Raw genomic sequence first — 26,390 nt, forward strand, 5'->3', positions numbered from 1 at the left:
GTATACTTTGGCTACGCGACACGGCTTACGGGAACGGGCACGGGCAGAGTGTCGGTTGTACTACTCTCCGTCCCGACTTCTTCGGCGGTCCCTTATATTATTTTGACTTATGCCCTGTCAGCGCTTTTCCGCCGGGTTCGACGGCCCCCCGAATGCGGTCGGTCAGTGACCGAGCGCATTCGCAATCTCGCTGTGGTTCCGCGATTGCCGAAATGCGTTGTCGCACATTCCTATGCATATCGCAATAGTTCGATTGACGCGGAAGCTTGATGGACTTCCACGTCCGCGTCGGCGTAAATTGAGAAGTCTTTCGAAAGGCAATTTCCTCGAAGTCTTTCGAAAGACTATTCTATAATTTTATTATAATTAATTTAATCATTACTTGTTGTAATTTTAGATTACAACACATTGTATTCATTGTATAGTTCGGGTTTTCAACTTTCCACGCGAAGCGAGGTTTACCCTCACCCGCCCCCGCCTGCATGTGTACTATCTATACACATATATAAAAAAATTATATACACAGTGTCAGATATATATGTTACAGTTTCCAAACTTCTTTTATTAATAACTTTTTAATGAACAACGAGCGACGATTAAGTTATAAGGAAAAGTTACTCAGGGTTATGTCCTTGACAACATACGTCAAGGTCAAGGTCATCGGGGGTGGCTGTGTAAAGGGAAATATTTACCAAAAAAGTTTCATAAAAAGAATATAATTTTTATATAGCTTTGCAATTTCCAATCAAAAAGCGAGGTTTAACCCACACCCGTCCGATGCTTACAGTGCGAAATGGTCTATCATTGTACGGTTTGCGTTTGGAAAGTTGAAAACCCTTATGGAACCGTACAGTAATAGACCTCGTTTCGCACTATGAGCACCGGGTGGTGTAGAGTAAACCTCGCTTAGCATGAAAACCCATGTGAAACTGTACAATGATAAGCATGGCCCTTACACTTTTTTCAAGAAAGGACAGAGTGTAAATATATTTATTGTTAGAGGTACTATTTTTGTCCAGGTTGTGAAGAACCGGGGGTTAAGAAATAAGATACTTTATTTGGTATAAATAAAACAATAAAAGATAATTATTCAGAAAAGACAAATTTAAATTTTTTTGAATTTTTTAAAAATGCAAGAAAATGCCTAACACACTCGCTAGAAAGCTTTCCTTATTACTAAAAACAAATACGCGATGGATGCTTAACATGCATAAATCATCCAAATGGTCTTCACTCATTATAGACCCGAGTCAAGTTTTTATCCGTCTCTAAGAACTAAATAATCTTTCAATTGTGCAGATAGTAGGTGGAAGACAAATTAAAATCGCCATTGCTTGTGTTATTGCTTTCAAAAATTGGCAGTGTTGCAATAAGTCGAGTACTGATGTCTCATCTGTTGTAACGATTATTATTATTTCAATAACTGTACCATATATATTTCAGATTTTTCATTAAAGTTTTCTATGTGATAAAAGTCATTGATTATTAAATTCTTTCTGATTCTTTTTTCTGAGATAGTATGTGTGGATAAATTTCAAACAAAAAATTATCTAGTTGTCAATTATAAAATTATTCTAAATTGAAAAAATTAAAATCCAGAGGAACATATGCCCCTCCTTGCCCTTCCCCATGAGGATAGGTCTTTGTTTTGCATTGTAAGTGTTGAGCAGAGCGAAGAGAATGACCACACAGTTCGATAGTCCAACGGGAAAGTGAGATCTTTATTCATAGAGAGTACATAGATGGTGCGCGATAGGGTGCATGTATATAAAGAGCACAGAGTGCATAAAGAGCACAAGATCTAAATAGTTTGTTTCAACACCCTCACTCATTAAAACATTAAAACAGTTTGAATTACAGTTAGCAAAATGGAAAGAAATAAGGTTTTGAATTTATCAAATAATGAAACAAAAAATAAACTAATTATTCTTTAACATAATATATATCGAATCAATATCTAAATAGAGAATAATTTTAATTTTTAATGCTTTTTAAACCCATTGCTTCTGCACAAAAAATGCCCTTTTGCCCAGTTACAGCTTTAGTTAAACTGTCAGCTGCCATCTCTTCTGTAGATACATATACGACCTCTATAGTTTCGTCTTCGATCTTCTCACGGATGTGATGATGTCGTACGTCGATGTGTTTGGATCTAGCCCTGAATCCATCCGTTTTTGCCAAAATCAGTGCACTTTGGTTATCGCAACCGATTTTAACCGTTCTTTGCTTTATATCCGGATTCAGGTCCTTGCCGAAGTTTTTGAGCCAGATTGCCTCTTGGACTGCGGAGCCACAAGGCCACAGTAGGTTGTCGCTTGCTAGCCCATGAAATAGCGCCATTTGAGAGTTTAAATACATATCCTGTGCATGATCGACATTTGTCGATATCTGATGCCCAATCGGAATCCGAATAACCATTCAGATGACATTCGGCCGATTTAGTATATTGTAGTTTGTAATCAGCTGTTCCTTTAACGTAGCGTAGGATTCTCTTCACGGCTGTCCAATGAGCCTTGCCGAAATTTTGGTTGAACCTACTTACATCGTTCACCGCAAAAGTCAGATCCGGTCTAGTTCCTTGCATTAGATACAGAAGACTACCCACCGCCTCTTGATAGGGTATATTTGCAAGTTGTTGTTTTTCTTGCTCATCCTTGGGACACATGCTGATCAATAACTTCTGATTGATGTCGCTTGGAGTTTTTGCAGGTTTGCACTCGACCATATTAATCCGTTTCAAGATGTCGTTAATACACATTGTTTGGTCCAGACAGATTGCGTTATCTTCATATGTTATGTGTAACCCAACACAGTCTGTAGTTGCTCCCATATCCTTTATTTTAAAAACAGTACTTAAAGATTTCTTCAACTTGTTTTTTATTGCTTCGTCTTTCTAGAATATGAGAATATTGTCTACGTAAATAGCTAAAATTAATGATAAGTCAGCGGAAGATTGCTTGAGTTCAAACAATTTTAGAGTCTTCTTCAGTTTCTTGTTCCACGTTTTGCCACTCTGCTTTAACCCGTAGATAGCTTTTCTTAGCTTGCATATTCTTCCACTGCCGTCATTGAATTCTTCTGGTTGAGACATATAAATTTCTTCTGACAGCTCACCTTGTAAGAATGCTGTTACAGCGTCCATTTGATCTATTTTAAGACCGTATTTAACAGCAAGTGCAATTAAAAACGTATAGAAGTATGTCTAACCACTGGTGAGTACGTTTCATCGTAGTCAATACCGTACTGTTGAGAACATCCTTTCGCGACTAAGCGCGGTTTGTAACGTATAACGTTTCCTTCTGCATCTTGCTTGGTTTTAAAGATCCACTTCGATTTAATGACTTTCTTATTGGGTGGAAGATGAACCAATTCCTATGTTGCATTTTTAGTAAATGAATTGTATCTCCTCACTCATTGCTGCTTTCCATTTTTCGTAGTCAGTTTTTTCCATGACTTCCTTAGTAGTAACCGGATCAACCTCATCTTCTTCGATCTTGGCCGAGTGACATATATAATTATCGAAGTTTTTAGGTTTAGGCTTCCGTGATGATCGTCGCAGCTCATTCAATGGTGGGACATCTATATTATGAATCACTGTTGGTTCGTCTACATGTTCTTCTTCGTCTTCGATTGACTGGAACGAATCCTCTTCTTCACCATCTTCGGCCTCTTCTTCACCACCTTCGGCCTCTTCTTCACCACCTTCGACTTCTTCACTACCTTCGGCTTCTTCTTCAGATGCGGGATTATTTATCTTGACTGGAAAAAAATCCCTCACTGAATTTGTATCTTCTTCGATGTTGACCTTCGTGCTCGACTCATTATTTTCCAAGAAGAACACATCTCGACTAATTGTAATTTTCTTTGAGTTTGGATTTATACATCTGTATTCTTTTGTGGTTTCACTATAGCCAATAAATCTCAATTTTTAAGATTTAGGATCCCATTTGCAGCGCTTTTGTTTCGGTATATGCACCATGATAAACCAAAGATCTTCAGATGACTGGCATCTACCTTTTTGTTTGACCATACCTCTTCAAGAGTCTTTTTCTGCAAAATAGGACTTACAGAACAATTAGCAACATATGCAGCAGTATTGATGGCCTCAGCCCAATAGAATTTTTCGAGTTTGCCATCAAAGATACACCTGGCCTTTTCTACCAGCGTACGATTCATTCTCTCCGCTATTCCGTTTTGCTCAGGGGTATAAGGAACGATCTTCTGATGCTCAATACCATGCGTTCGGAGGAATGCCCCAAAACTCTTCGTCGCAGTAGGGGAGACCGGGGCCTAACCGTCAGTTTTTTTTCGGTGCCGATTTTTAACAAGAAAATAAATAATTTTAGTTAAATGTGGTATACCACTGTAAAGAGTGAACCTTTAGCTACAAAATTTATATAGGAAATTTTTATCTACGTCGCTTTGTTTAACCGGTATAGAGCAAAAACGACAACGGTGGAAAAATTGAAATCTCAAAAATGCCGGGGTTTAACCGTCACACTGCATTTTCAATACATATACGTACATCTAATCCTGAAAAATGATAGGATACATCTTAATAATTGTTTTTAAGAGAAAAATATAAAAATTTATTTAAAATTTTTATGCGAAACATTATTAAAAAATAGTTATGAGGGTTCCTCTTTCCGCAGAAGTCACTCGCCCGACTTGTTTCACTCCTCGACGTCCGATGACTCTATTCGGTGTCTGAACGGTTGTAATTCCCGTCTCATCCATATTCCATATGCAGTGAGCCTGGAAATGCCCGGAAATGCACCCGGACTGCTTACTGACGGATTAACCCCAAACACAAGTTTCAGGTTTGATCGCCCACGAAATATTAGACATCAACGATAATGAAAAAACTACACTGGATTCGTGTTCAGCATGCATTACTCTTTATAATCACATACCTCGAGATTTGGAGAGCAAATATTATTGCAGATATTACAAAATTTCCACGCGCAGAAAATGTAACTTTCACCTTTCGAAAACACGTTTGCCCTCGTAAAAATCATAACACGGCAGGTAACCTGCCGAAACTCCGTTGGTCACATTGGTACCATAAGCAGCGTTTACAATGTTAATAGCGAGTTCGCACAATATACAGGTTCCGAGATATTTGATTTGACGGTTCAACCCCGGCGACGGTTAGGCCCCGGTCTCCCCTACTCCTTACCATTATCAGTTCTAAGCGATTTGATTTTCCTTTTAGTTTGCATTTCAACGAACTGCTTAAATTCTTTGAATTTTATTAGTGCTTCAGATTTTGATCTTAAAAAGTACACAAATACCTTTCGAGAGTGGTCGTCAACGAAAGTCATGAAATACCTCGCTCCGCCAATTGACTCGGATTCCATGGGTCCACCTAGATCCGAATGAACTTGATCCAATATGTTGACCGACCGATTTTCGCTTTGAGGAAATCGAAGCCTGGTTTGCTTCTCTTCCAAGCATACAACGCAGTCCTTGATCTTGTCGGCGTTTTTTTTATCCCGTCGACAACACCATCTCGCATCCTGCACAAATCTATATAATTAATGTGTCCAAAACGACGATGCCACATCATCGCGTCATCGTTTGATACATGTGAGGAAAAACATTTAATGTTTTCAGCCTAAAATTTATATACACCACCAACAGGCTTGACATTCAAAATGCGGGCATTATCTTTATTGTAGATCGAACATCCGCTTTGATCAAACACTACCGTATTGCCTAACTTTACAGTTTGTGAAACTGACAACAAGTTTGTAGATAGTTCAGGTACATGTAACACATTGTTAACGTCTAATAAACGTTGTTAACTTCGGTATTGTCTAATTTAATTGTCACATTCCCGACACTGGAAACTGTCATTTTTGAGTCATTAGCTGTCACGACCCTCGCAATCGATGTCTGCTTCTTTTGACATAACCAATTTTCCGATGGTGTCATATGTTGTGAGGCTCCGCTGTCAACATACCATCCGTCGGTATCGGTATTCTTCGTTGATGTGTCGGAAGTAAACATTGCACATAATGCACTTTTATTTTCATTGCCCGGCGCTGATTTATTGAATTTTTCATCCTTGTCCTTTGGTTTATTTCGACACTCAGTTGAAATATGTCCCTTTTTACCGCAAGTGTAGCACTTTGGTTTGCTTTTGTACTTTTCATTTTTAGTGCCACTACTGCCACTCTTTCCTAGGAACGCACTTTCCGGTCGTTGCTGATACGCCGAATCCATGAGCTTTGATTTGATTACATTGCTGGTAATCCACCCTGCGTTCCGTAACGCGCATATGCGCGCATTTATCTATAGTATACGTAACGTTTACTATAGAAAATGCGCGCATATGCGCGTTACGGAACGTGGCCTTAGTATCGCTACTCTCGAGACCCATAATCATTGGTTTGAACTAATCCGGAAGTCCAGCCAATATGATTGCACCGATCCATTCGTCGCTGATTTGGAAACCGATTCCTATCAACTTATTCGCCGTTCCAATGATTTGGTTCACATAGTCCGCCATTGATTCACAGCTTTCCAATTGTGTCGTTATCAATTTTTGCAGAAGACCGATTTTTTGCGTAAGACCCTTGTCCTCGTACAAAGTCTTTAATGTCTTCCACATCTCAACAGCACTTTCCGAATTTTGGATATGCACATAAATCAACGTATCGATGCACAGGGCCAATCTTGCTTTTGCTTTTCGCAATTTTTCAACATCAGCTTCGGCGCCCTCACCGACAATAATGCACTTTTCGAGCCCGTTTAACTCGAGCACATTCTTCATTGCAAACGCCCACGTGTGATAATTTTCACTGCCTTTGAGTTTCTCGATAGTTCCCCATAATTCTCCGCCCGACGCCGTTTTTCCGTGCACTGAAACCACGTATCTTCATTTGCCGGTTAGACTTTAATTTACAACTAATGCAAAGAAAATGTCACTCGCGAAAGGTTAATGCAACAAATCTAAAAAGAGAACTAAACTTGACTTTTCCCTCGGGCTTGATCTTTCGGCTCTGGGCCCATAACCTGTTGAGCAGAGCGAAGAGAACGACCACACAGTTTGATAGTCCAACGGGAAAGTGAGATCTTTATTCATAGAGAGTACATAGATGGTGCGCGATAGGGTGCATGTATATAAAGAGCACAGAGTGCATAAAGAGCACAAGTAAGATCTAAATAGTTTGTTTCAACAGTAAGTACCCAGTAAGCAAGAAAAGTCAAGAAACATTTCAACTACATTGCATTAATGTTAAAACGTTGCTGTAATGTAGTTAAAATGTTTCTTGATGTTTCTTGCTTACTGAGTACCTACTGAACGGTGTGGGGTAACTTTGCGTAAAAAGTTGGAAACCCATGTGAAACCATTTTATGTTAAGTCGATGTAGAGGCTCCAGTAATGAACATTAGAAGAAACGGGCTGATTATGAGCCGAGCGTGGTAATCCGTGCGCAAATCATCTTGAAAATATTCTTTATTTTTCATTTTTTATGTTAATAATACGTGTGCTAAATAGAAAATACGCATTTCTGAAATGATATTGAGTTATGTATTATCATTAAAACGATTACCATCCCATACAGCACAAAAAGTTGAAAAAACGTTGCTGAGACGTTGCAATGTTGAATGTTGAAGTATAAATATCTTTCTAACGTTAAATCTATGTTGATTCTTCTACATTGATTCTTTACGTTGCTACAATATTGAAACAACATTGAACAAATTGTTAATCTTTCAAAATTCAAATAAAACTATTGAAAAGAAAGGAGGAGGGTCAATAAGGCTTTTCGGCCCCCTCCAAAACTGGACCAAAATGGGTGGAATCACTTCCTAAGACCCTTGGAAGTAATATTTAGTCAATTCCAACCAAAACGGAAGTATTTGGAGCTCTACCAGCATATATATGTGTACATAGATATGTTGCGGCCCCAAATTAATATTACAAAATAGGATTAAGAAACATTGTTATTTAAAGATAGGTATTGTAAAGATCTTATTATAAACGAGACCGTGAAAAGAAATCGACACCACGAAACAAAGAGAAGTCAAAACAATGAGTTGCGCGATCGGCCTACATCTGATCGGGCAACTCAGCGAAACCGAAGGACAGACGAGCGAACAAAACGGAACGAGAGAAGCAGACGGGAGGGCAATGAGAGTCGGGGACTGGGGCAGTGACGGGAGTCAAACGCGAATAACGAATGTACGCAGAGTGATTATTAAAAGTTATCCTTTATTCAAAAGTGCTAGTTAATTCTATTGACCCCGTATCCTCCGTGGACCAAAAAGAATCCAAGTGCCCCTCCGCAAAAAGGGAGCACAACAACTGGTGGCAGCGTGAGGGATCCACTGGCAGGAAGACAGGAACGGCAGCTGAAACAGAAAAAGTGAATCGTTAAGGCGGTGCAACATCCTCAACGGAGACACGGCAGCCAGATTCGACAACAGCGGAACACACGGTAGCGGCCGACGAGGGACCAACGTTCAGCGTAACCCGAGACGGCACCGACCTACCTCAACGAAGGCTCACCGACTGATAAAGCGGCACAACCAGCAGCATACGACTAGCGACCGTAATGTAAGTTGATTAAGCAATTTATGTAAAGCGCAATTACCGTAGATGTCGGAAAGCGATAATCCACCTGCGGAACTAAACCAATCGTGGCTCCATAGCGAGACGTCACGACGAGCGCGTAGAAATAGCCCGTTAAGTCCCGTTCAAACGACCGAAGAAGTCGTAAGCGACAATCGCGAAACCGTGCGTAGAAACTTAGACGCGTACTACTCAAGCGAAAGCTAATCAGAACCGGAATTACATCCTAACATCGTAGTCGAACGCAAATTTCAATTCGACGATTTAGACGCGAGCTTAATAGGACAAAATACTGCCCCGAGGAAAATAGACTCCACCCCTCACACGCGTACGCACAATCCGAAGACGCGGACAGTACGACCAGTAGACTATCACAAAGACGAGAGTTCTCATTGACTTCGTATGATACCAGCGTATTCAACCCGCAAGAATATTACTCAGCATCAAGAAACGTAAACGTAATCGAGATGGCGGAAGCAGCAATGAACAACCGCGACGCGAACAATGAAAATGCGCCGGTAACCCCATATGAAATAGACGAAGAAATAAACCGTCTTAATAGAGTGTTATCTCAAAGGAGAACCCCGGCGAATAATCGTAACCGAATGCCCGATCAGGCCGGATTACAGCCGGACGATAGAGATCCCGTTCTTAATGAGATATTACAGGAAATCCGCAACCTCACGCGGGAAAATCGCAACTTACAAGAACGCGTAATTCAGTTGGAATTTCACGCGAGACGCGAGCCAAGTAACCTCCCGTTCGAAGTTACGTACGGACGAACGTCGTATGATATCCGGAATCAAGCGGAACGCGTTATCGGATATCTACGTTTAAAAGAGGCACGAGACATGATATCCGAGTTCGACGGAACATCGAGTAAATTGCAAGAATTTCTGAGCGCCGCGTCATACGCAATAAAAAACAAATTCGATAGAAGAAGGAACATTATTAGAAGCAGTGGTATGTACAAAATTAAAAGGAAGAGCAATGATAGATTTCCAAACGCGAGAGATACGAGATTTCGCACAATTAAAGAAAGAGTTAGAAGTTTGTTATTTGAACCGAAATAGTACCACACACTTGCAATTAGAGTTTAATACACTCAAGCAAAAATCCGGAGAAAGCGCAAGAGCATTCTGATTAAGAGCAGATAAATTAGCTATGGACTTATACGATTCCATGATAGAAGGAAGAAATCACACCATAGAAAGCAAGCGAACGATATTAGAAACGATTCAACAACAGGCATTACAGAATTTCCTATTAGGATTGAAAGACGAGATCAAGTTACTCGTCCGAGCTCAGCATTTTGCAACCTTGCAAGAAGCGATTGCCGGAGCGAGCGCAGAAGAAAAGGTAAACGGACCGAGTGGCAATCCGCCGCGTTCCAAAAATAATTATGCGTACTCGCCGCAACCGCGTGACAACCGACCGATAATACAATGTCAAAAATGCGGAAAATACGGACATCACGGAAGAGAATGTCGTACCAGCAGATACGCGAACCGTTTTTCTTTGCCGAAACCAGATAGAACACCCCGCGTAAATGTGATAGATAAATTCTGCAAATATTGTAAGAAAACAGGACACATACGCGAGGAATGTTGGCTATTAAACGGACGACCCAATAAAGAAAGATCAAATCACGATAAGTCTAATAATTCTCGAGGACAAAATAAAAGTTATCCGAAAACGAATGGTCCGAGAAAAAAAATAGTAATTCTGCATCGAATAGCAATGAAGAAGACAAGGAGGAAACAAAGCAGCGCCGACCTGCTATAGAGTGTCAAGTGTCACACATGACGAATAAGCCGCGAAAGCATGCAGGGCTGGACATAATCACTCTGCCCATGCGAGAAGCGAAGCGCGAAAAAATGAATTTGCTGTTCGACCGGAGCGGCCGTATCAATAATTAAAGTAAAGCATTTGAAAGGCGAAACATTAATAGAAGAAGATGAAATAGCCTTTACAGGAGTAACAGGACATAAGGCTCATACCATTGGAAAATTCAGAGCTACTATTGATTTAAAAGATAGAAAAATCAAGCACACGATTTATGTAGTCAAGAATGATTTCCCGATTGAATATGACGGGATACTAGGAATAGATTTCATAAAGAAGCACCAAGCGTCATACAGCTACGAATCGAACTCGATACGAATAGGTCATAGTACACTAAAATTGTATCCATATAGGAAATGACTTTGAAACCACGAAGCGAAACAATAATACAAGTCGCGACCGATAAGAATTCATTAGGCATAATACAAGCTGAAGAAACAATGCCAGGAGTGTTCATAGGAAACTGCCTAGTGATGCCAGAAAATTTTCTAGGTCCAGCAAGCATACTAAATACGACTGAGAAGACGGTCGAAATACTAATGCCTCAAGTGACATTAGAGGAGATCAGTCAAAAGGAAACAGAAGAGATGCAAGTAAATCAAATAAATGATGAAAAAGAAACGATGCCGCGTAGCGAAAGAATCGCAAAATTGATACGCACACAACATTTAAACGAAGAGGAGAAGAAAACCATTATGGAAATTTGCCGAGATTTCAGCGACGTATTGCATCTGGAAGGAGAACCACTGACATGCACTGATATCGTCGCGCATAAGATTCCAACAAAGGCGGGCAGCGTACCGGTCAACATCCGACCGTACCGATTGCCAGAAAAACATAAGGAAGAAGTAAATAGGCAAGTAAAGGAGATGTTGAAAAATAAGATTATTAGGCCTAGCACGAGCCCGTAGAATGCGCCGTTGCTAGTTGTGCCGAAGAAAAAAGATGCATCCGGAAAACAAAAATTAAGAGTGGTGATAGACTTTCGGTATGTGAATGATTTAACGATGGGAGATTCTTTCCCACTGCCCAACATAACCGATATTTTGGATCAATTAGGAAATGCGAAATATTTCACCACGCTAGATCTCGCCTCGGGATACCACCAAATTCCGATGGAAGACCGAAGAAGAAGACAAAGAAAAAACTGCTTTTTTTACACAGTACGGGCATTACGAACACAACCGAATGCCCTTTGGATTAAAAAATGCACCATCAACATTTCAAAGAGCAATAATAGCCGTATTAGCAGGATTGGTAGGATTACAATGTCTAGTATATTTAGACGACATAATTGTATATGGAGCAAGCCTACAGGAACATAATAAGAGATTAATAGAAGTAGCCTTTTCGGCAGCTAACACTAATTATTCACGCGTCGGCACCTGGGCGAAAGCGCGACCCGGAGGGCGGTGTCGTGGCTTTACATACGCGAAATACCTGAGCCAACCTCACCGAAGGTCTGCTCCTTCTTTACAACTCGTATCCGTCCGGGCTCAGGTTTCGGCAGCCAGCGATAGATAACGGCGCGATAATTTACGTACTCGCCGGAGAACGACCAGGAAGTGATCGCGAAAATTCGCTCGATAACGGCGCCCCACCCGGGGCGTGCGCGGCCCTTCGGCGCGATAGCACGGGCCAATTAGGGGCGGGCTCGCGGGTTTGCGACAGATCCTCGCGCAGTGCTGTCAGCAGTAGATCCTGCGGGGTCGTTCTATGACCCCTCGATTTTGCAGCGGCCTCTCGGAATCCTTAAGCAGCGGTCTGGACACGCTGATTCCTCCATAATGCTCCCTTGTGACCCGGGGGTGCTGGCCAGCCATCACCGGAGCCCGGTTACGGCAGTGGAGGTTAGCCGGGGAAACTCGTTCTCTCCCGGCGCCGGGGCCCTGCTGTTTCAAGCTCCGTTCGCTGCCGCACCACGCGCCGCGCGTGTGTTTTCCTGCACCCCTTCTCGTTCGGCTGCTCGCGAGCTCCGCTAACAATCGCCTCCGTCGGCCGATTCCTCGCCCCTGGTCCTTTCCGATTACGCCAAATTCCCGGATCCTCCGCATTCCGACGCATTAGGCCCCTGGAGATTTCGCAATCGCCTCCCTGGACCGTTCTCGGGCGCGAAACCCGCGCCTTGTGACGGCGGCGGGGACGCTGCCACGATGCAGCGGAACTGCAACGTCACAATATATATATATATATATAAAATCAGAGAAAAGCAGAGAAAGTAATATAAAAGATCAGTATGTAGTATGTGATCTGTTTTTAGCTTCTGCACCGTTTATCTTTCCTCTTTCTCTCTCCTCGTTTTGGTTGGAATCGACTAAATATTACTTCCAAGGGTCTAAGGAAGTGATTCCACCCATTTTGGTCCAATTTTGGAAGGGGCCGAAAACAGGCCTTATTGACCCTCGATCCTCCTTTATATGTATATAATTTTATATGCAGATAACATATATATATGTTAATAGTTATTTTAAATAAAAAATATCTTTTTTAATGTTTTATGAAATCTACATCGCACGTAAATTGAATAAATGGCCGCGTTTAGCAGAACGTCTATTTTGTAACTGTTGGAAATTTTCTGAACTGAGATTGGATTTTATTCTTTTAGATCTAGAGGAATAATCCAATCTGAGCTCCGAAAATTTCCAACAATTCTAAAAAAGACACGTTCTGCTAAACGCAACTAATGTTAATTGGTATTTAACAATTTAATTGTTGTTGCATTGTTTTTAATATTTGCCAGTTAATATATCATTACAAGACTTTTTTAACACTCTAAAGATATGTACATACAAGGATAAGCAAGAAGGAAGCGTCAGAGGAATTAGAGTCAGAGGATCGATCACCACTAGCCCGTTTGATAATCAAAGTCAAGCAACGTAAGTGCGGGTTACTACTTGGTTGAGTGACCGGTTGGAGAGTGGATTTTTTCGGGCTCGCGGCTGTACACACACGGCATATATGTACCTGCAATATTTATTCGTTAAAATCTGATGTATCTGATACATGGCATGTCTATGGCAAGGCATTAGCATTACTTTTACTGCTATATGGGAACGTTTTTTAAATGTTGAAATTGCAAGACGTTTAGAAGACATTGCAATTCAGCGGACATTAGACGTTTGTGCAATGTCTTTCAACATTCAATCTAAGTTAAATCTACATTTTGCAACGTTGATACAATATTGTAAATGTTGGAATTCAATGTTTTTAAGATGTTAATTCAACGTTAGTGTGCTGTATGGGCGTACAACACAAAATGTTAAAAGAACGTTGCTGAGACGTTGTAATGTTGAATGTTGAAGTATAAATATCTTACTAACGTTAAATCTATGTTGATACCTCTACATTGTTTCTTTATGTTGATACAACTTTGAACAAATTATTAATCTTTTCGCGCTAGTTCGCAACTAGCTACTATAGGCGACGCATAACGGTAAGACTCGTAAATAAATAGTTAGAGACGAATATATATAAGCAGGTCCCAGGCGTGACAAAATCGCGATATCCGTGAGTCTTCGGACCCGGCGCTTCTTTTAGATCTAGAGGAATAATCCAATCAGAACTCAGAAAACTCTTCCAACAGTTGTAAAAAAAACAGGTTCTGCTAAATGTGTGGCCAATGTTAATCAATATTTAATAATTTAATTGTTGTTGCATTGTTTTTAATATTTTTCAATTATGTATCACTACAAGGTTTTTGAACACTATAAAGATGTATTATATACAAGTATAAGCAAGAAATATAAGGAAGCGTCAGAGTCAGAGGATTATCACTAGCCCGTTCAATCGTCGAGTAATATTTTCTGAATGTTGAATTACAACTTTGAATCTACAATTCGCAACGTTGATGCAAAATTGCAAATGTTGCAATGCAATGTTTTTGAGATGTTGATTCAACGTTTGTGTGCTGTATGAGTTAGGGGTGCAGGATAAGAAGAGAAAACTATAAGCCTCGGTAAAATGTAAATTCCTTCTTAAATGTACATACATGGTATCGTAATATCTAATATAATCACGTTATATGCATTAAGATTATTTTGTTAATAACTTTTTAATAAACTTTTTAATAAAGAACGGGCGACGGCTAAAACCTTCTGAAAGTTACTCAAGAGTGTGACCTCTATAATATATGTCAAGGTTAAGGTCATAAGAAGTGAGTCTTTTATTCGGTATATTTATCCAATTCTGTAATATAAAATCTTTAAAAGGAAGGAATTATTTCCATGTGCTTCCTTGTTGGTGACACCACCATACACATGCATGTGCACGCATGTACGCGCGCACACACACAATTCATTCTTTTTTATCTTCTTTCTTTTTAAATATGTAGATAATCGAAATTCGCTTGTACGAAAAATTATTTTATTTCAGTTAAATATAACAGAAAATCGCTTTTTGGACAATATCTTTGCTGTGCTCAAGTACGATGCTTATCATAATTTACAAAAGTTGCGAGAGCCAGTTGACAAGAACAAGTGGTCGACTGAGCCGGCTGTGGTGAATGCCTTCTACAATCCTAACAGAAATGATATCGGTGAGTATTATCACATTAAAACGATTAGTCATCATTGATGTTCTTCATCTGTATCTGTCAATATAGTTGAATCTTTTTATTTTTCCTTAATTTCTATCGTTAAATCCTCTTAACTTCCGTATTCTTAATATTTTTTTCTCAATGTTGCTTGCTACTATTTATTACTCGATTATGTAGAATTAAAATGTTATTATGTATAATATAACATTATTGTATATAATCAAAACATCTTCATTTTGCGCATACACTATTGAAATAAGAGTGAAGATTGAGACAAAGTGTTAAAAATAAGGAAAATGCGTGGTTTCGATCCTTTCTAAAAAAAAGGCATGTTAAGTCGATACTCGCATATCTCGAAGTTTATTGTTGCCGCTTTTCCGCGATGCCAATTGGTTCTCTCGCTGCGCTTACTTCATTTGCAGCTGTCATCGTATATTTTGACAGTTGTGTGTATCAAGAAGTTAATTGTGTAATAGTAATAGCATAATGTTAAAGCTAAATAGCGCGCGCTAAGCGCGCGTCTGTGGTGTCTCTAAATAAATTCGCCATTCACACTAGGGCTGGTGATTAGCTTCGAAAGTTTTGATATTCGAAGCTTCGAAGTTTCGAAAAATATATTTGTGTGAATGGCGAATTCATTTAGAGGACGCTAAAAATATTCTAAATAAAAATAATTAATTAATACAAATACATATCACTTGTGTTGGGGATTCCAGCGACTTATTAGCGTTAAATTTGTATTTTTCCGTTACATGTATTTATATAAGTTCCTTTGGAAACAATTCTTGTTCATCACGCGAAATAAACGTGTTTGTCACAATAATATACATAAGTTAAGAAACGCCGAGAGGCCCGGAACCAATGACACGCGCCCGTATTCGACAATCGCCAATTAGAGCGTTGTACAGCGTTAATCCCCGCCAGAAAACCGTTTCCGAAAAGACACCGACGCGACAGTCGTCCGGACACCTCGCAAATGTACTCATCAACCATTACAAGCGATTCGAGCGAAGTCAAGTCCGAGTTTCAACGGTTCGATCTCTGTGCGCTAAGCCGTTCCGTTCTCTCGCGCTGGGCGCGCATCTCTACGCGAACGCATCTTCGGCGTCTGGCGCCGTGCGTACAATTCCCATCGAACCGAGAAAATCAGCGCAATTCGCAACCGAAGCGTTGAAGAGAAAGACGACTTCTCGCTATTCGTGGGCAGGATAACTGCGAGGCCGGTGGTGCCTCCGCCCCGAGTGTCTCGGCCTTTCTCAACTCAATTCCGGACAATTAATAACAGAATAAAGTTTGTTAAATTATAAACGCTGTACTTTTTATTTTGCGGTATATAACGGATCGACAATCTTTGTCCGTTGCTGTGTTCGTCAGTCGTGCTCGTCAGCAATATCGGTCGCCGAGTTTAAAGTGTGACCTCCGTGGGAAAAACAAAGCGGAGCCGCACGTGATATCTCGCGTCTTCTCTGGACGGATCCGGTAGTTCGTTCGGCAGCAATTCAGTGCGCGCCCGAACAACTTGGGTTGAATTAAATAACGCAATTTTGTGATATAATAATTTTGTTATGGAGAAATTAAAGCTACTATCACTTAGGTTGAATTTTTGGATTTACAAAATACATTGCGTGAACTTGGCGCCTTTTTTACCTTTTTTGAAAAAGGTAATTTTGTACTGATATCACGCATTTTGTAGTGCATTAAGCAGGGAAACAAATTAAATTTTTATTGAATTAGCAAATTAGTAATTTTTTTTAAATTCAGTTACTTTTCTGCAATCTGTCACATTTAGCAGAATGTGAGTCGATCTAAACAGTCATGAGCGGTATGGGTCCACGACGCATACTCCATTGATTATCACTCTAAGGGAGGAGGAGGTCTTGCGGCATTCTGCGCTTTAATCTTCTGATTGGAGTTGCTTGCTTCATGAGGACTTTGGCCAGTTTATTTGGGTGTTCCTCAAATCTGTTTTTGTATTTTTTAAATACATTGATGACTTCCTCTTTGATCGTTGGGATGTCAAGGTCGTGGTGAAGGGATTTGTTGGTGACGTACCAGGGAGCGTCAGTAATAATTCTGACGCTCCCTGGTACGTCATTTTCGATTGAAATCTTTGCAGTATTGCTAAGTTTGAGATGGCAGCAGTTCCCCACATTTGAATCCCGTAGGTTTAGGTTGATTTCATGATACATTTATAGATCAGTAGCTTGTTTTCCAATGAAAGTTTGGAGCCTCTGTCTATCATTCAGTACAACTTGCGCAGCTGGAGGCTAAGTTGTTTGCGCTTGGTGAAGATGTGGCTACGCCAGTTAAGACGCCTATCTAAGTGCATGCCAAGATACCTGACACTCTCCGCCTGCGGGATTTGAACACCGTTGAGTGAGACTGGGGGACACATGCCTTGTTTAGTAATAATGGTAATGTGGACAGATTTTGCTTCATTTGGTTTTATTCATCACTTTTTTAGCGAGATTTTATCAAGGCTAGTTTGTAGGATGTTGCTAACGATTTTTGGATCGGGTGTGAGACAAGAACCGCGGTATCATCAGCAAAGGTTCCTGTCATTGTTCGTGGTAGGACAGAAAGGTCCGCTGTATGTAGAAGATAAAGAATAGGCCCAAGTACACTGCCCTGGGGTACGCTCGCATTGATGTCATAGAGACCGGTTATCGCTTCGCCGCTTTTCACCAGGAATACGCGATCCTTTAGGTAGGATTTAAGGTATTTATAGTAGTTGTAGGGTAGAATTGCTTTGATTTTGACAAGAAGACCTTTGTGCCAGACTTTGTCAAACGCTTGTGAGATGTCCAAGAAGATGGCAGAGCAGCATTCCTTTGCTTCAAATAAGCTATTTATTTTGTTTACGATTTTGTGGACTTGGTCAATAGTAGAATGCCTACACCTGAAACCAAACTAGTGATTTGGCAGAAGTTTGTCCCTCTCAATTATTAGTATTAGCCTTAAGAGGAAAAGGCGCTCCATGATCTTAGATAATGCTGGCAGGAGACTGATTGGTCTAGAATTTTGGGTCTTCTGGGGGTTTACCTGGTTTTGGGATCATTACGACTTGGGCAACTTTCCACTGTAACTCTTTTAAAAGTCGACCCGTTATTAGGTCGTAACCGGGCGCCTTTTTTGGATTTACACTTTTAATAATGGATAGGACTTCTTTTTTGGTGATTGCCTCAAAGGATTCTTCGGGAACAACAGATGAGGTAATGTCTAACGGTTCAACGTCAGCTACCAGCGGTATCTCATGTGGGTGGGGAGTGAAGACCTGCGTCAAGTGTTCAGCAAAAGTTGTAGCTTTCTCCATGTCGCTACGTGCCTATGCTCCGGCCTGGCGGCGCAGCGGAGGGGATAAAGCTTGTGGATGGTTAAGACGTCTGGTGACTTTCCAGAGAGAATAATCAGTTGTTGCTGTTGCATCTAGAGTTTGCAGGTAGACCTGAATGCCCTCATTTTTTACCTTAGTAAGTTTTAATTCGAGGTTTTTGGTTAAATTATTTAATTGAGTTTTTAGCTTCGGACACCTTGTCTCTTGCCATCTCTTGCGAAGTTTTCTCTTTTCAGTGACCAATTCGCCTATGTGCGCGGGGAAAATGAGTGCTGGATCTACTTCACGGGCTAATGGTGTTGACTCCCAGGCAGCGATATACATCCTTAAAGTGTTCTACTGCTGACAATATGTCATTATTGGTTTTAAGACTTATTTTAGGGTTTAGTGTTAAGTTTATGATATCACGAAACAGGGACCAGTTTGTTTTATTATTGTGAAGAACACATTTTTTTTCTTTTGTAGCTACTTGGCTTTGCAGGGTAAGAAGTACCGGAGTGTGATCAGACGATAATTCTAGATTTGACTCGCACCTGATATATGTGTTAGGAATGCCTCTGGTGATGAAGAAATCTATCAAGTCTGGAATTTTGTTCCTGTCGGTAGGCCAGTAGGTAGGATAGTGAACTCAGTCCAAAATTCTCGATGGCTTTTTTCAGTTCACGTCCTCTCGGCGATGTTAGTCTTGAGCCTCAGTGTTCATTCTTGGCATTGTAATCTCCCCCTGCTATAAACCGGTGCTCAAGAGATCCGAAGAAGGCCGCAAATTGGTCTAGCTTGATGTTGTGCTTAGGTGGATAATACACGGCCGATATTGTGATTGGACCTAGCCAGTCCTCTACTACGATAGATGTGACTTGTATGTGGGCCTTGCGGAAAGGTCTGTCTACGTGGTGTCTGAGTTTATTCTTGATTAGGATTGCCGTGCCGCCATGTGCCGTACCATCAGGATGCGTGGTATGATAAAAATGATATCCGGGCATCTTCAAGAAGCTCTTGCTAGTGAAGTGCGTTTCTGAGATTAAGATTATGTCTATGTCGTGTGTGGTTAGATAAATTTTTAGCTCTTGGCTATGTTGTGAGAGCCCGTTGACATTCCATGCCGCTAATTTTAGTGACGTGAAGGCTGCGGGAGTTTGGACATGAGGTCGTTCAGTAGGACAGTGATTAGCGACATTTGCTTTATTGTCTCTTGTAGTAGATTTCTGAGATCTTCGTAGCTATTGAACAGAGTGCACTGATCATTTTGGGAGCGATCAGAGGTAACTACTGTCTGAGGGGTGGCTTTGCTATTATCGGTGGAGGCCGCTGCAGATAAAGTTGATTTCGTAGGGTTGGTTCTTTTTGTGATTATAGCCAGTTGATTAGTGCTTGAGTTGTTCTTTTCCCTGAGCGGGGGAAATTTTGTCTTTTGTAGATCTTTATAGTAGCCTTTATAGTTAGCTGGGTAATTGCCACCGCACAAAACACACCTTACCATATCTGAACGCCTTTTTCTCAGGCAGTCTGTGGTGGCATGGTCACCGGCACACTTGACGCATCTCGGTCTGCGGAAGCAGAATGCTTTTGTGTGGCCATAGCGTTGACAGTTTGAACATTGGGGGATATCTCTCTTTGGGCGCAGGGCTTCAAATGAGATCCGACATTGGAGTAGTGACTTAACATTGTATATTTCCTTGTTGTTGGGAGCAGTTTTTAACTCTATGAAGAAAATTGACGAAGGTTTGTTTGTTTTCTTATATTTGACGTTCCAGATGTTAGTGACTGAGTGACCTAGTTCCTCAATTGCGTTTCTCAGGTCAAGAACATTAGAGGAACCATGTATGCCTTTTAGTACAACTTTATAGTTTCTTTCATTCTTGGGCTTGTAAGTGTGAAACTCTGTGTCTTTAGTTTTAAGTTCTTTCACGATGACTGAATAGGCTTCAGGTGTTTTTGGTTGGACTTTTACCTGATCGTTATTTAGAATTTTTCTCATAGTCCAAGTTGGCTACATCATTCAGTAGTTTGGTAAGTAGCTGTATGTTACTTATGCTATCAATAAAGATTAGGGGAGGTCGGGGAAGTCTTTTCGGGTGATACAGGTCCAAGTTTTTGGTCGGTTCGTTTTCGTCATCGAGGCCTGCAAAGCGGTTACTCGTTGGCACCGGAGCGCTCAGCCAGCAGTCCTTGACCTTTGGTTGCTTCAGGAACCTCGATGTCAAATCAGGACTATTCCTGCGTCTCTTTCTGTTTACTAAGGTAAAGCTATCTCCATGTTGCTTGTTTTTTCCCGAAGTGGTAGGCTTGTCATGTGGCTCTAGGGTTTCCAGGGGAATGTTACATGGGGGGCCACTAATTGAGTGGGCTCTTGGCCTGTCAAAGCTTTTACAGAGAGCGTGTTGAGGTGGGGTCTTTCCGAGGTAGTTTAGTACAGGACCAGCGGCATTGCTGCATTTTTCAGCCTGGTCTTCCACCGAGGACGCAGGGCGGTCGATTGATGACCGTCGGGGGAAGCCCGCTCGCTCAATCCCTGCACTGACGGGTACTGGGGATCCGACTCCCTACACCGTAATGTAATTGTTTTGCTGAATTCATGCAAGATTTGATGATTATGCCATTTAATCCACAAGCACTATTTAATTTCACGCCTACTTTCCTGACATATAGTCGGTGTGGGCATTCCCTCATCCGCCACCCGAGGGACGCGCCCTCTAGGAGTTGGCTTCTCCCGAGGGAAATTAGTAATTAGTGACAAAAAATTACTAATTAGGTACTTAAAAATTAATAATATTTAGGTAAAAGTAATTTACGCATTACTTAAAAAATTGGTAATTTGTTAGAGAAAAATGTCTAGTTACGTGGAAATTAGTAGGGAAGACCGGGGCGAAGTCGGACACGGGGCGGAATCGTATTTTCAGTTATCTCGAAATCTGTATGTTGTGTGAACTTGCCATTAATAGTGTAAAGGCGGCTTATGGTGCCCACGTGACCAACGGAGTTTAGTGAGGTTACGTGCCATGTTGTGATTGTTATCGAAGCAAACGTGTTTTCGCAGGTCGAAAGTAAAATTTCTTCCGCGTCGAAAGTTTGTAATACCTTCAGTATTATTGTCTCTCCAAATCTCAAAGTAAGTGATTCTAAAGAGTAATACATGCTGAACACGAATCCAGTGTAGTTTTTTTATTTTCATTGATTTCTATTATTTTATAAGCGACCAAACCTAAAACTTGTGTTCGGGACGAAATCGGTCACGAGCCACCGGGGCGGACTCGGTCTGGTGGTTTCACTCTATTTTCCGTTGCAAATGCGTCATTGTATTTCTCAATTGCAGGAAAATGGTACGCACGTACCATCGCAAAACGGCTGCCGTCGACAAGGAGCAGCTTAAGAAGGCAGTTCTTGCGGTAAAGAAACACAATATTAGTGTAAGAGTAGCCGCAAAAGAATTTGGCGTCCCGAGATCTACGTTGGCCGACTGGTTGAGAAAGAATGATAATGATATAGCACATTTGGATGAAGTGGCCGTACGACATCGCGGAGGATTCACGGTGAATAACGTAAAATAATTTTTTGAGTTTAGCAGCATGCACTCTGCTCAGCCAAGTTCATATTCATGCAACGTCTTAATTTTAAATTGCAGGTTATGAACTCTGAAAGTGAAGCTACTTTGGTGGAATACTTAGTACATTGCAACGACATGTACTTTGGCCTATCTGCGAAAGAAACCCGTGGTTTAGCCTTTGAATTCGCCAAAAAATTGAATCTGAAGATACCAGCATCGTGGGAAGCCGCTCGCATGGCCGGTGAAGACTGAATAACCGGCTTTCTCAAACGACATCGAACATTATCCATACACAAACCGGAAGCGACGAGTTTAGCACGTGCCACCAGTTTCAATCGAACAAATGTAGAAAGGTTCTTTACACTGTTAAAATCTCTAATGGATAAATATCATTTCCCGGTTCAGTGCATATGGAATATGAATGAGACGGGAATAACAACCGTTCAAACACCGAACAAAGTCGTCGGGCGTCGAGGAGTGAAACAAATCGGGCGAGTGACATCTGCAGAACGAGGAACTCTTGTAACTTTGGCGATGGCGGTATTAGCGACCGGGTATTCTCTACCTCCTTTTTTTATTTTTCCTCGTAAAACTTTCAAGGAGCATTTTCTTAACGGCGGACCGCCAGGCTGTAGAGGTGAAGCGAATCCAAGTGGCTGGATGAACGCGGAACATTTTGTCAAATTTTTACAGTTCTTCCAGTCCCATGTGCGTGCTTCCGTCGACGCTCCAGTTTTACTGATACTCGACAATCACGAATCACATTTGTCCATCGCTGGTCTCGACTATTGTAAAACGAATGGAATTATTGTTCTATCATTACCGCCGCATTGCTCGCACAAGCTGCAACCACTGGATGGAACCGTCTATGGCCCGTTAAAGAAATGTATACACACACAATGCGATAACTGGATGACGTGGAATCCTGGTAGGACCATGACGATATATGACATCCCTGGAATCGTGACTAAGGCACTGCCACTTGCCGTAACGCATCAAAATATTGTGTCCGGATTTGAATGCACTGGAATTTCTCCATTCAACCCGGACATTTTCCAGGAATACGAATTTTTGCCGAGTAGCGTTACGGATAGTGAGAACCCTTCTACTTCTGCTGGTCTCGAAGAAGCCAATCTTAACGCAGCCGATCCGGATACATCAGCCGAACCTGACGCAGCCGAACAGAATAAAAATGAATTCGATTTCACGGATTCTTCCATGTCCCGTCGTGATGATACACGGAACTTAAGCGCGACGCTTGAAAGTATTCGAGCGTTTCCTAAAGCCGCTCCGAGGCAGACAACTCGTAAAGGACGAAAACGAAGGACGACCGCCGTCCTTACTGACTCGCCTGAAATGAAGGAATTGGCGACTGAGCAGGCGGAGTCGAAGCGGAAGAAAGATGAGAAATCAAGGAAGTCAACGACAAAATCGACCACTACGCCGAGAAAGAGAGGCCGGCCCCAAAAAAATGCCACGCAATTAGAACCGCAGCCTTCGACGAGCAGTGGGCGAAAAAGATCAAGAAAGGTAAATAATATGTGCTGCGTATGCTCGGACATAATAGACAGAGCCAATGAAAAACAGTGCATTTCATGCAGACGTAAGGCATACAACGAGTGCGTGCGCTCGTCAGACTCTGTTTTTAAATGCTTTAACTGTTTCAGTGACACTGATAGCGAAAAAGAAAATTGATTTTCTTCATGAAATTACTATTTTTATACTAAAAAACAATGAATAAAGTGTATTCTATTATTTTTTATAATCAAAATTATGTATCTTTATTTAAAATCCAGTCCGAGAATGAAGACACGAATCCGCCCCGGGGGTATAACGAATCCGCCCCGGGAATTTTGACTTTTCGATTTTTGCACCTTTGTCGTTTTTACTCTATACCGGTTGAACAAAGCAACGTAGACTAAAAATGCCTATATAAATTTTGTAGCCAAGGGTTCACTCTTTACACAATGGTATACTATATTTCACTAAAATGATTTATTTTGTTGTTAAAAATCGGCACCGAAAAAATCCGGCCGACTTCACCTCGGTCTCCCCTATTTAAGTGAAAATGAATTAATTTCTCTTGTAAATCGGTAATTAATAGAAATAAATTCTTTATTATTAAAATAATTAATATTTTTCAAAAATAAATTACTACTTATTTAAAAATTAATAACTAGTGGAAAATAATTATTAATTTTTTTAATAATAAATAATTAGTCTCAAGTAAGTTATTTATTTTAAAAATTATTAATTAATATAAATTGCGCTACAGATCACTTTCTCGTTCTCTTCAACTTTTACAATTTACAAGACAGCATATACGTACTGTGACGTGACGGTTCGCCGCGCGTGGCAGCGTCCCGCTGCCGTCACAAGGCGTGGGTTCGCGCCCTCGGACGAGCCAGGAGAGCGACCGCGAAGTCTCCAGGCGGCCTACCGAAACTAGAATGCGTATTATTTATTCATATCGCTTTCGATTTCACATCGAGCGGATCACCGCTCGATCTCTCCTGGTTCGCCCGCCGACTCGAGTAGACGTCTCGCAATACAATTCGGTCGAGAAAGTTCATTATCGAGCATCCGGATTCAGAGTTAATGGATCATCGCCGGCGCCTGTGACGACGCTTCAGATTCACCCGGGAATCAGCGGGACCGGTAAGGTTGCCCTCCACAGTAATTGGTGTGTAAACAGCCACGGTAAAGCCGCGAGTGCCGCGTTTCTCCCGCCCCGACCTGCCGTTCTCGGATATAGTGTACGCGTAGCGGTTTTCGGGTTGGCATTGGTGCAAATCGTCGGACGCGACGTACGCCGGACGCGGCGGAAACGTATTGGTGTTGGCGGTCGGTGGCGGACACGAGGAGCCTCGCGACAACATATCCGTGCGCTGCTAGGATCGGCCTCCTGGGGATCGTGACCGCGGGGTCGCGAGATCGTAGATATCACGACATCCGGTCGTGGATAGAATTCGCGTATTTGAACCTTTCGCGTGGTAACGAGCGTCAGCAATCTGGTCTCGGGGTTCGCGTCGGCGTTCCTTTATCGCGCGTCGCCGGAGAGTGGCTTTGCGGGGTACCTGCCTGCGTGCTGCGTAGAGACCAGCGCTGCGTCGTCATTCGCGATTTGTGCGAAACGATCATTGGTCATCGCGTAAATATAGAATTGTTGTCTTCGTCTTTGTGTTATTCGTGATAAGGGTGTCGCGAGGGATTTCGAAATCGCGTCGACGATTACCTGCGAACATCGCGAGCGACCGACCAACGCCCTTAGTGCGTCGCATTTCTTGCGAGCGAGATCAGGCGCGCCCGGCAGGGCGCCGCCCCGTAAATTCAGCGAATATTCGTCGATTCCCTTCTCGCGATACAAATTAGTTACTTTGCGTCATTAGTGATAAGTTAGATTTAAGTTGTTTCCGCGATAAATCGGTTCGTCAGCCACTCTTTCATAGCGTTATATTGCCGTCATTTCGGCTCTGGACATCGCCTAAATTCAAGTTTGTTTTTTTGGCGTATTACTCACTTGTAATTTGGTTTTGATTTCCTCCGACCTGTTTATTTTTCCGTATGATCTATCATTCAACGACAATTTCAGATTCTTTTCCGTGAATTCTCTGCTTGCCCGAATAACCAGACTTGCTTATTCTTCATTATTCAAAATTTACTACGCTGATTATTTACTTTTATTTTAATAAACAAAACCTATTGTTCATTGAATATCTAGCGTAAACTATTATTTACTGTATATCCCCGTAGGGTTCACAGTCTAGTATCTTACAGCGTTTTTGCAGGGACGTACCCAACCCAAAGGAAATGGATGAGAGTGGGATAGGGTTGGGTACGTCCCTGCAAAAACGCCGTAAGATACTAGACTGTGAACCCTACGGGGATATACAGTAAATAATAGTTTACGAATATCTAGCGATTTGTGTGAAATTATTTTGTGTTCGTTCGACGAAACTGCGCCGCCCTGCCTCTACCCTGCCCCTCTGCCGTTAGGTCGAGCTGGCCGGCCCCTCGTGCGACAGGCTTTGGTTCTCGCGACTTCGCGTTAAAGTTATCGAGAATTTAGTGGACGCGAGGGCATCGCGTCTGGCGCCCATCGGATTTAATTGAGAGCTGCCTGACTCGCGCGAGGGATTATCCCGAGAGGCCTATCATCCGACTCTCCTAGCGTTCCTTTGCTCCGGCCGAAAAAGCCGTGACAGTACATACGCGTGCGATTTTGGATACACTTTCCTTCTTAAAGATCTCCTCGATATCAGCTCCCTGCGATCAATATATATTGATATATTGATGATCATTATCACGACGGTCACGACTGTCACTATACTGATAAATCCGACCCACTGATATTTCGCTTCTTGTGACGCTTATCCTAATATCGTGACACTTCGATCCTTGCGTGACGCGACCGAAATTCGGAATTAAACGATCGTATTTAACGATGAGAGACCACGGTGTTGCACAATACACATTTCTAGGTTATAACTGACTGACAGCGCGCTGAACGCACTGAGCGCACACGCACACGACGCACACGTACGTATAT

General features: G+C 41.7%; 1 protein-coding gene across 3 annotated transcripts in view; it reads left to right on the top strand.

Annotated features, from left to right (window-relative positions):
* The window catches only part of LOC139780518 (neprilysin-1-like), a 127,692-nt gene that overhangs the window by 39,658 nt on the left and 61,644 nt on the right, over positions 1-26,390 (top strand). The window contains exons 2-3 of one of the 3 annotated variants that reach the window (XM_071719180.1): positions 21,611-21,836; positions 21,920-23,612. In XM_071719180.1, coding sequence (XP_071575281.1) covers positions 22,220-23,536 — 1,317 coding nt within the window. In that variant the 5' untranslated portion in view covers positions 21,611-21,836; positions 21,920-22,219 and the 3' untranslated portion in view covers positions 23,537-23,612. Of the gene's footprint in view, positions 1-14,800; positions 14,964-21,610; positions 21,837-21,919; positions 23,613-26,390 lie in introns of those variants that run through there. The other 2 variants (XM_071719179.1, XM_071719181.1) reach the window with 2 other exon arrangements.

This window comes from Temnothorax nylanderi, unplaced genomic scaffold (genome assembly GCF_030848795.1).
Source record: "Temnothorax nylanderi isolate EJ_2023f unplaced genomic scaffold, tnyl_v1.0 TNYL_tig0282_pilon, whole genome shotgun sequence".
In the NCBI taxonomy this organism is placed as follows: domain Eukaryota; kingdom Metazoa; phylum Arthropoda; class Insecta; order Hymenoptera; family Formicidae; genus Temnothorax; species Temnothorax nylanderi.